The sequence below is a fragment of the Salmo salar genome, chromosome ssa23, assembly GCF_905237065.1.
Source record: "Salmo salar chromosome ssa23, Ssal_v3.1, whole genome shotgun sequence".
NCBI classification, from domain to species: Eukaryota; Metazoa; Chordata; class Actinopteri; order Salmoniformes; family Salmonidae; genus Salmo; species Salmo salar.
Genome location: NC_059464.1, coordinates 29,270,609 through 29,281,204, shown reverse-complemented (window position 1 = coordinate 29,281,204; position 10,596 = coordinate 29,270,609). Strand labels below are relative to the sequence as shown.

General features: G+C 39.5%; 1 protein-coding gene across 2 annotated transcripts; it reads left to right on the top strand.

The window, feature by feature from the left end:
* Positions 1 to 298: 298 nt before the first annotated feature.
* On the top strand, positions 299 to 5,341 carry ing5 (inhibitor of growth family, member 5a). 2 transcript variants are annotated; one of them, NM_001141202.1, is given in 9 exon segments: positions 509 to 557; positions 1,911 to 1,982; positions 2,121 to 2,287; positions 2,392 to 2,503; positions 2,599 to 2,631; positions 2,678 to 2,698; positions 2,794 to 2,929; positions 3,920 to 3,981; positions 4,105 to 4,237. In NM_001141202.1, coding segments are annotated over 7 exon segments (453 nt in total). In that variant the 5' UTR covers positions 509 to 520; the 3' UTR covers positions 2,805 to 2,929; positions 3,920 to 3,981; positions 4,105 to 4,237.
* Positions 5,342 to 10,596: the final 5,255 nt, after the last annotated feature.

The following is a 10,596-nucleotide window of genomic DNA, read 5'->3' as shown; positions in this document are numbered from 1 at the left end:
GAGCATTAAAGACAACTGGGAACTCTTTAAAAAACAACAACAAAAAACAAGCTCCGACTGGGAAAAATCAATTTGAACGGTCATCCAAGTCGGAAACTCGGCCATCTTTCTAGAGCTACGACTTTCCGACCGGGAGATCACTGATGTCATGAAAGCACCATGAACTTCTCCCACAATTTGACCTCTGATGTCATATACTAAGAAATGACCCCAGTATTAGCATTTTACATTTTTGTAATAACAAAACATTATTTATAAAAAAAAAGCTATCTATTAATATGGGTTTTGAACACTAATTTGTTTACAAGCATGATAGCTAGCTGTACTTGTAGTTTACGGTTGACACAGCTTGTTTTTCAAAGCACGTGAATGTATCCAACTTGTATTTACACTACATTAGTCATTATCACCTTCCTACTTGTTATGAACGCAGCATATGCTAGCTAACTGTAGGTAGGAAAAAATTGCTTAAATGTTTGGCTAACGTTGCTTGCTAGCCCTGTAAACTAACAGTGAAAAGATGGCGACGGCAATATACCTGGAACATTACCTTGACAGTGAGTATCTACCGTTAGCTAACTTAATTTGATTAGTTGTGTAAATTATCTTCATACATTTCCAATCTTGAGTTTTTCGGTCTCGAATGTCTTAGCTAGCAACGTTATAGCCAAGCAAGTTGTCTAGTATTGATATTAACGTTACGTTTAAGGCATGACAAACGTTAAAACTAGCTAACAAACGGGCTTTGTTTTTGTTAGCAGTCTAGTAACTCGCTAGGTCATTGGAGTTGTAGGTTCGATTAAATGCTTTAAATTGTTGACCTTATCTAACGTTGAGTTAATGTTACAAGGATGGGACAAGACTAACTAGCAATTGTAGAGAAATGGGGTTAAAAAAACGAACACAAGGAGGGCTGTTTTCAGCTTATTTAGCTAGTAGTAACGTTAACAGCAAGCCAACAATAAGGTGGTGTTCTAGTTAGCTAAACGGCTACGTGTAATTTATTTAGGGTCTCAGTTGGCCATGATCATAAAATGTACTTTGCTCTAGTTAGATGGCGGTGACGCGACCTCGTTTTCTGCCGGGAGGCAAGTATACACGGGCCGCGATGTTTGATTTAAAAGTGCGTCACAAGCACAGTTTCACTAACTGGGTCTCACTTCCGCCAACCTTCAAACATTATCTTGTTTTCCAGGAAAACATTTAGGTTGAAGTTATTTGGTAGTACAGATGTCATGATCCAGCTAACTTGCTATCCTTTTTGATGTGGCCACCTGTTATTTGGTAACGCTCAGACTGCATTCAGTGTAGAAAATAAGTACAAGAACCATTTGCCTAATAAATAAGAGTGAATACCAATTATTGGTAAAGTCTGAAACAAAGCACTGCAAAAACTTGGAAAGTTTCTTAACAAGAGAGGATGTTGAATTTACTATACTGGTTGTCTGTGGTTGGTCCTTCCGCTGGTCGAAATGTTATATTCACAGACTTTTTAGAGTACCTGTACTGCCTTGACATTTATATTCCCTGCCACATGCGCAACACCATGTAAACACCTGCAAGACGTTGGTTTGGTCACGAGCAAACAAATATTGATTGCCACAGACGGACCTGTGTTTTTTGAATTCCTTTTAACAATACTTTCCTGTGGCTATTTTGTCTAAAATTTCCACCAGCTGAAGGACTGAAGTAATTATTCTACATTCGTGACATACAAGGGACGTTGAGGGTTTTTTCCCTATGTAAATGTGCGTGGCTATGCAGTACAGGCAATGGAAAGCATCGCCAAAATGCTGCAAAGAGCCATGAGCTGTCAGCTGTGTGTTACCATCAAATCGTGTCTTGTTCTCATGATGAACTATTGTAGTTACTGAATGACTGCTTTTAACAATCATGATACATTCCCCCAGGTATTGAGAATCTGCCTTGTGAACTACAGAGAAACTTTACACTGATGCAGGACCTGGACAATAGAACTGAAGGTACAATACTGCACAAGAAATAAATTTAAAATGTTATGTTTTGATCACTTGATTTACCACATGGTTTCATGCCCCATCAGTATTGTATAGTTCAGCAACTTTCATTATCCAGTTTAAAATGTTTCTGCAATTGTGTAGAGAAAAAAGGAGAGATCGACAAGCTGGCAGAGGAGTACATCTCAAGTGTAAGGAACTTGGCTTCGGAACAGAGGGTTGAGCACCTGCAGAAGATCCAGAGTGCTTACAGCAAGTGCAAAGAGTTCAGCGATGACAAAGTGCAGCTTGCAATGCAGACATATGAAATGGTCAGTGCTCCAAACCTGGCATATGAGTACGTAAAGATGTGTCAGTACTTTCACTATTGGTCAATAGATAATGCAAAACTAATCTAATTGTCTGCATGTCATAGGTGGACAAGCATATCCGCAGGCTGGATGCAGACCTGGCCCGATTTGAAAATGACCTGAAGGAGAAGCTGGAAGTGAGCGGCTATGAAAGTCCAGAAGGAAGAGGGTTAAAGAGTAAGCAGGGAGATTGTTGGTGGGAAATACTAATACAGCACATTTATGACAGGTAAACTAACTTCCATGTCCATTGCTGTGAATATCTGCTTCAGAGGGTGAAGGTCAGGGACTAAGAGAGAAGCGAGGACCCAAGGGGAGAGGCAGGAAATCATCGGATGAGGATTCTCCCAGGAAGAAAAAGCTTAAAAATAGGTATTGAAAAGGTTGTACAAGCAAGTACTATTTATGTGCGTCTGCCTGGTTCTCACTCTCCCTTAATATAATTTACCGTCTGTTAACGTCTGTAGCCCAGGATTGAGTTCTGCTCTCCTGCCAATGCAGCCGTCAGATGTTTTGGACATGCCAGTTGATCCCAATGAGCCAACATACTGCTTGTGCCATCAAGTGTCATATGGAGAGATGATTGGATGTGATAACCCTGATGTAAGTTTTTATTGGGTATTGGTTGTCTTGTTATTCAAAGAATGCTTTGAAATTAGTGGTATTCTCAGGGCTCTGAATTAAAAAATGTAATTCCTTAGTTAGTAGCACAACATAAAATGTAGGAGCACCAGAAAATATTTGTTTAATTGCTTGAGATATAGCCTAAATTGGGTATATATGAATTTGTAGCTACTTTTATGCCCTATAAAACGAATGTTCTAACCCTGTAAAGACATTTGTATATCATAAAAGTTAAAATATTGATTAGGTTGCTACTTTTTAAGGTTGTCTTCATACCAATGGTGTAATTTTTCTGTGTCCAATTGAGTAGTTTCACTTGTTGACCTTACTACTAAGCCAAAAGGAATTTTAGGTTTCTACATTGTGTAAAAGCACTCCTTATTGAGGTGCATTATATAGAAAATTGTACACGGTCTCTTTAAGAGTGTCAAGTTTATTGCTATATGATCATTGATTTCCTGAAAGAGCTATCCCTTTTCCAGCCAATCATCATTCAGGGCTCACACCACCCAGTTAAAAATGCTAATTAAGTAACCAGGCTGTTAGATAGCTAGCTAATGAGGTTACATGACTGAACAAGGTGTAAACAAATACCTGCAAGTGGTTTTGGAACAGCCAGCAAAATGGTTTTTGAATGTCTAGCCAATTCACGATAGGAGGAATAAAACATTGCGCCAGTAATATCTTTTTACCTGTTTGTGCTAGAACAATCGGTTTTCGCTGTAGTAATGGTGTAACCATGAAAGTAACGAATATGCACACCCTTTTTTCCATGGGGCACTCAAACAATGGTACAACAATTCTGTGTGATTGATTTTGTAGGTGCACAGTGCTCCCAAAATAAAATCTCAGGTTGCACATTAAAATGTTCACGCTGAAGAGCCCTGGGTATTCTATATAGATTCTACAAGTTAATCAAAAGAATACTGTAATGTTGTCTTTTTACCAATGTTTTTATTTTTCAAACAGTGTCCAATTGAGTGGTTTCACTTTGCTTGTGTTGATCTTGCTACAAAGCCCAAAGGAAAATGGTAGGTGAATATTTTACAATTAGTTAATGACGTGTATTATACATGTAATTAAAAGCGAATGAATTTGGGAATGTTAATTACATGCATTACCTTTTTGTACCTTTATTTTGTCTTCTCTTTTAGGTTTTGTCCACGGTGCACCCAGGATAAGAAGAAAAAATGAGATTTCTTTAAAGTACTTTTCTATAAATATGTATTTTGTCTATGTAGTAAAGTAGTGTAATATATTTACAAAATTATTTCCCTTTCTATGATGTCCGTGCATACATATTATGGTCTAAATACAAAGCTTTTATTCAAAGTACTTGAAATATGTAAACATTTAAGTTTTTGTATTTTACAAACAAATTCAACAGCTGTTGATAATACATATTTTTTTTCCATGGTTTAGTTTCCATCTTTTATTCTGTCCTCACTTAAATATTAGGGCCAGTGTTAAGATCTCATTTTTGTCTGCATTTTAGTTACCTAGCTACCTCTCGGGTTCAAGCACATGCATATACTGCAATCTTGAATCCTGCCTAAAAAAAAATATCTTAAACCAAGCAACCACACAAAAGTTCACTCCATCCAGTCTTGGAGTAATAAGCTATCTGGTAAAAGGTGCACTATATTGACTATCAAAAGCATTTGCCCACTCTTGAATGCGTTATGGTGATAATGATCAGACATTTAGGAAGGGACCGGTATCTCTTTGCCAACATAACCAGCAAGCGTTAAAGCACTTTGAATAAAAAAATCAGCTGTTCACCACTAATGATAAACAATTTAACAATCACTACTCCCTAGATAAAGTGGACATAGTGCAAGCCCTATTATTTTTTTTAATTTTTTTTTGTGGGGAATGGCTTTCCAAAGATCTTTATTCACGCTGCTGTAAAGTACAAATGAAAGACAAACATTTTAAGAAATTGAACAATAATGAAACAGGTTAATGATTCTGAGCTATTCACTGGAACCAAAGTCCACTGCTATTGCTTTTGAATATTTTGTTTACCTAAAATATAGAATATGGAGATTTAAAAAAAAAAATTATATTAAAGTTATTGCATGTTTTAAGTTGACCATAAGCAATTATGCCACTTATTTTATTCTAACCATACACAAAATACTATTGTCCTTTGATATACAATATTGACAAGGACATGTGACAATTGTAACTTCCTTTCCAAAGATCTTTTAGTTTTTATTCATTGTTTGGGATTTTTAGGGTTTTAGCATGAATGTGTCTTTATTCAACTGTGAATATATCAATCTTGTACAAGAATAATGCTGTTAAAATGGAGAAAGGGTTAAGGAGCCAAAGTATTTGTATTTTGTACACGTCAGTGTTTCATATCAATAAACATTTACAACTGTTCATTATTTCAATAGTATGTCTAGTTGAATAGCAAGTGTCTTCACTGACATTTTCAACCTCTCCCTGACGGAGTCAAATCAAATTTTATTAGTCACATGCAGATGTTATTGAGAGTGTAGCGTAATGCTTGTGCTTCCAGTTCCGACAGTGCAGCAATATCTATCAAGTAATATCTAACAATTCCACAACAAATACCTAATACACACATCTAAGTAAGGAATGGAAATAATCTATGAATATATGGATGAGCAATGTCAGAGCGGCATAGGCTAAGATGCAATAGATATTATAGAATGCAGTATATACAGTTGAAGTGGGAAGTTTACATACACTTAGGTTGGAGTCATTAAAACTTGATTTTCAACCACTCCACAAATTTCTTGTTTAACAAACTGTAGTTTTGGCAAGTCGGTTAGGACGTCTACTTTGTGCACGACACAAGTCATTTTTCCAACAATTGTTTACAGATTATTTCACATAATTCACTGTATCACAATTCCAGTGGGTCAGAAGTTTACATACACTAAGTTGACTGTGCCTTTAAACAGCTTGGAAAATTCCGGGAAATGATGTCATGGCTTTAGAAGCTTCTGATAGGCTAATTGACATCATTTGAGTCAATTGAAGGTATACCTGTGGATGTATTTCAAGGCCTACCTTCAAACTCAGTGCCTCTTTGCTTGACATGGGAAAATCAAAAGAAATAAGCCAAGACCTTAGAAAAAAAATTGTAGACCTCCACAAGTCTGGTTCATCCTTGGGAGCAATTTTCAAACGCATGAAGGTATACCACGTTCATCTGTACAAACAATAGTACGCAAGTATAAACACCATGGGACCACGCAGCCGTCATACCGCTCAGGAAGGAGACGTGTTCTGTCTGCTAAAGATGAACGTATTTTGGTGCGAAAAGTGCAAATCAATCCCAGAACAACAGCAAAGGACCTTGTGAAGATGCTGGAGGAAACAGGTACAAAAGTATCTATATCCACAGTAAAACTAGTCTTTTTTCGACATAACCTAAAAGGCCGCTCCGCAAGGAAGAAGCCACTGCTCCAAAACTGCCATAAAAAAGCCAGACTACGGTTTGCAACTGCACATGGGGACAAAGGTCGTACTTTTTGGAGAAATGTCCTCTGGTCTGATGAAACAAAAATAGAACTGTTTGGCCATAATGACCATTGTTATGTTTGGAGGAAAAAGGGGGACGCTTGCAAGCTGAAGAACACCATCCCAACCGTGAAGCACAGGTGTGGCAACATCATTTTTATTTTATTTCACCTTTATTTAACCAGGTAGGCTAGTTGAGAACAAGTACTCATTTACAACAGCGACCTGACCAAGATAAAGCAAAGCAGTGCGACACAAACAACAACACAGAGTTACACATGGAATAAACAAACATACAGCCAATAAAACAATAGGGAAAAAAAGTCTATATACAGTGTGTGCAAATGAGGTAAGATAATAGTAAGGCAATAAATAGATAATAGTAAGGCAATAAATAGGCCATAGTGGCGAAATAATTACAATTTAGCAATTAAACACTGGAGTGATAGATGTGCAGAAGATGAATGTGCAAGTAGAGATACTCGGGTGCAAAGGAGCAAAAATAACAATATGGGGATGAGGTAGTTGGATTGGCTATTTACAGATGATCTATGTACATGTGCAGTGATCTGTGAGCTGCTCTGACAGCTGGTGCTTAAAGTTAGTGAGGGAGATATGGGTCATGTTGTGGGGGTGCTTTTCTGCAGGAGGGACTGGTGCACTTCACAAGGGAGGAAAATTATGTGGATTATGGAAGCAACATCTCAAGACATCAGTCAGGAAGTTAAAGCTTGGTCGCAAATGGGTCTTCCAAATGGACAATGACCCCAAGCATACTTCCAAAGTTGTGGCAAAATGGCTTAAGGACAACAAAGTCAAGGTATTGGAGTGGCCATCACAAAGCCCTGACCTCAATCCCATAGAAAATGTGTGGGCAGAACTGAAAAAGCGTGTACAAGCAAGGAGGCCTACTCACCTGACTCAGTTACACCAGCTCTGACAGGAGGAATGGGCCAAAAATCTTGTGGAAGGCTACCTGAAACATTTGATCCAAGTTAAACAGTTTTATAGTCAATGCCACCAAATACTAATTGAGTGTATGTAAACTTCTGACCCACTGGGAATGTGATGAAATAAATAAAAGCTGAAATAAATCATTCTCTCAACTATTATCATGACATTTCACATTCTTAAAATAAAGTGGTGATCCTAACTGACCTAAGACAGGGCATTTTTACTAAGATTAAATGTCAGGAATTGTGAATGTATTTGGCTAAGGTGTATGTAAACTTCCGACTTCGACTGTATGTTTGGATCTCGACATAACCAGGGAATAATTTTTTGATTCATATGTCCTCTCTGGACTTCTGTAGATTTCTGAGGAGTAATAAAGCGGAGAAATTAGTGGTTTCTGTGGTAGCATCAAGTGTGCAGGTGGAGCAATTGAGGTTGAGGATTCCTGGTGTTTGTGGTGCCCGCCTTTTGGTGCGACGCAGACCCGGTAGTGAGAGTGGTGAAACAGAGGAGTCACTGTCAGTCCTTTTGAGTTTTGAATCTCAGTTTTTACCTGACAAATTCATGTTAGGATATATCAATTATCCTGTTAGATCTTGTGTGCCGAAGCCACTGCAATGTTTCATGTGCAACATTTATGGTCCTGTCATGTATGTAGGAGGGTGATTCCAAGATGTAGGAAGTGTGCAGGAGGGCTTGTGTAATTTCGGTGGATAAAGTTGTATGTGTCAACTGTAGGGGTGCCCATGTTGCTGGGGATCAGAAATGTCCAGTGCAAGAGAGGCAGGTAGAGGTGGCCAGAGTCAGAGTAGTGCAGAAGGTATCGATAAGCTGAGGCAGTGAATAAAGTAGAGGAAGATGGGTTGAGGGTGAGGGATCCCTGTGAGTAGTGTATCCGTGACACAGACAGATAGGCCAATGAGTGATATACACTACCGGTCAAAAGTTTTATAACACCTACTCATGACAGCTAGGCACACTCTTGGTATTCTCTCAACCAGCTTCATGAGGTAGTCAACTGGAATGCATTTGAATTAACAGGTGTGCCTTGTTAAAAGGTAGTTTGTGGAATTGCTTTTCTTCTTAATGCGTTTGAGCCAATCAGTTGTGTTGTGACGGGGGGGGTCAGGTCATCTGATGCAGCACTCCATCACTCTCCTTCTTGGTCAAATAGACCTTGCACAGCCTAGAGGTGTGTTTTGGATCATTGTTCTGTTGAAAAACAGAATATAGCCCTATTTGGTAAAAGTCCAAGTGCATATTACGGCATGAACAGCTCAAATAAGCAAAGGGAAATGACAATCTATCATTACTTTGAGACATGATGGTCAGTCAATACGGAAAATTTCAAGAAAGTTTCTTCAAGTGCAGTCGCAAAAACCATGAAGCACTATGATGAAACTGGATCTCATGAGGACCACCACAGGACTGGAAAACCCAGAGTTACCTCTGCTGCAGAGAATAAGTTCATTAGAGTTACCAGCTTCAGAAATTGCAGCCCAAATAAATGCTTCAAAGAGTTCAAAGTAACAGACACATCTTAACATCAACTGTTCAGAGAAGACTGCGTGAATCAGGCCTTCATGGTTGAATTGCTGCAAAGAAACCACTACTAAAGGACACCAATAAGAAGAAGAGACTTGCTTGGACCAAGAAACACGAGCAATGGACATTAGACCGGTGGAAATTTGTCCTTTGGTCTGGAGTCCAAATTTGAGATTTTTGGTTGCAAACTCTTTGTCTTTGTGAAACGCGGTGTGGATGAACGGATGATCTCCGCATTGTATTTCCCACCGTAAAGCATGGTGTTATGATGTGGGGTTGCTTTGCTGGTGAAACTGTCTGTGATTTATTTAGAATTCAATGCACACTTAACCAGCATGGCTACCACAGCAGTGGAAGTAGGTGGTGTTTATTTTTTTTAATGATATAATGGTATATAGGTGTTTTTATTTTTATGATATAATGGTATATATGTGTAGGGTTAGTTGGTCGTGCGATTTTGTTTCCTTTTCCCCCTACTTTTTGTATCACGTTAACGTGGTTGAGCACATACTACGTGGAGGCTAGGAAACACTGTCACCACCAATAAATCCACTATAATTGACAATTTCAATAAGCATTTTTCTACGGCTGGCCATACTTTCCATCTGGCTACCCCTACCCCGGTCAACTGCCCTGCACCCCCCACAGCAACTCGCCCAAGCCTCCCCCATTTCTCCTTTACCCAAATCCAGATAGCTGATGTTCTGAAAGAGCTGCAGTCTCTATGGGGTGCCACAGGGTTCAATTCTTGGGCCGACTCTCTTCTCTGTATACATCAATGATGTTGCTCTTGCTGGGGGTGATTCTCTGATCCACCTCTACGCAGACGACACCATTCTGTATACTTCTGGCCCTTCTTTGGACACTGTTAACTAACCTCCAGACGAGCTTCAATGCCATACAACTCTCCTTCTGTGGCCTCCAACTGCTCGTAAATGCAAGTAAAACTAAATGCATGCTCTTCAACCGATCGCTGCCCGCACTTGCCCGCCCGTCCAGCATCACTACTCTGGATGGTTCTGACTTAGAATATGTGGACAACTACAAATACCTAGGTGTCTGGCTAGACTGTAAACTCTCCTTCCAGACTTACATTAAGCATCTCCAATCCAAAATTAAATCTAGAATCATCTTCCTATTTTGCAACAAAGCATCATGCTGCCAAATATACCCTCGTAAAACTGACCATCCTACCGATCCTCGACTTCGGCGATGTCATTTACAAAATAGCCCCCAACACTCTACTCAGCAAACTGGATGTAGTCGATCACAGTGCCATCCGTTTTATCACCAAAGCCCCATATACTACCCACGACTGCCAACTGTATGCTCTCGTTGGCTGGCCCTCACTACATATCTGTCGCCAAACCCACTAGCTCCAGGTCATCTATAAGTCTTTGCTAGGTAAAGCCCCGCCTTATCTCAGCTCACTGGTCACCATAGCAGCACCCACCTGTAGCACGCGCTCCAGCAGGTATATCTCACTGGTCACCCCCAAAGCTAATTCCCCCTTTGGCCGCCTTTCCTTCCAGTTCTCTGCTGCCAATGACTGGAACAAACTGCAAAAATCACTGAAGCTGGAGACTCATATCTCCCTCACTAGCTTTAAGCACCAGCTGTCAGAGCAGCTCACAGATCACTGCACC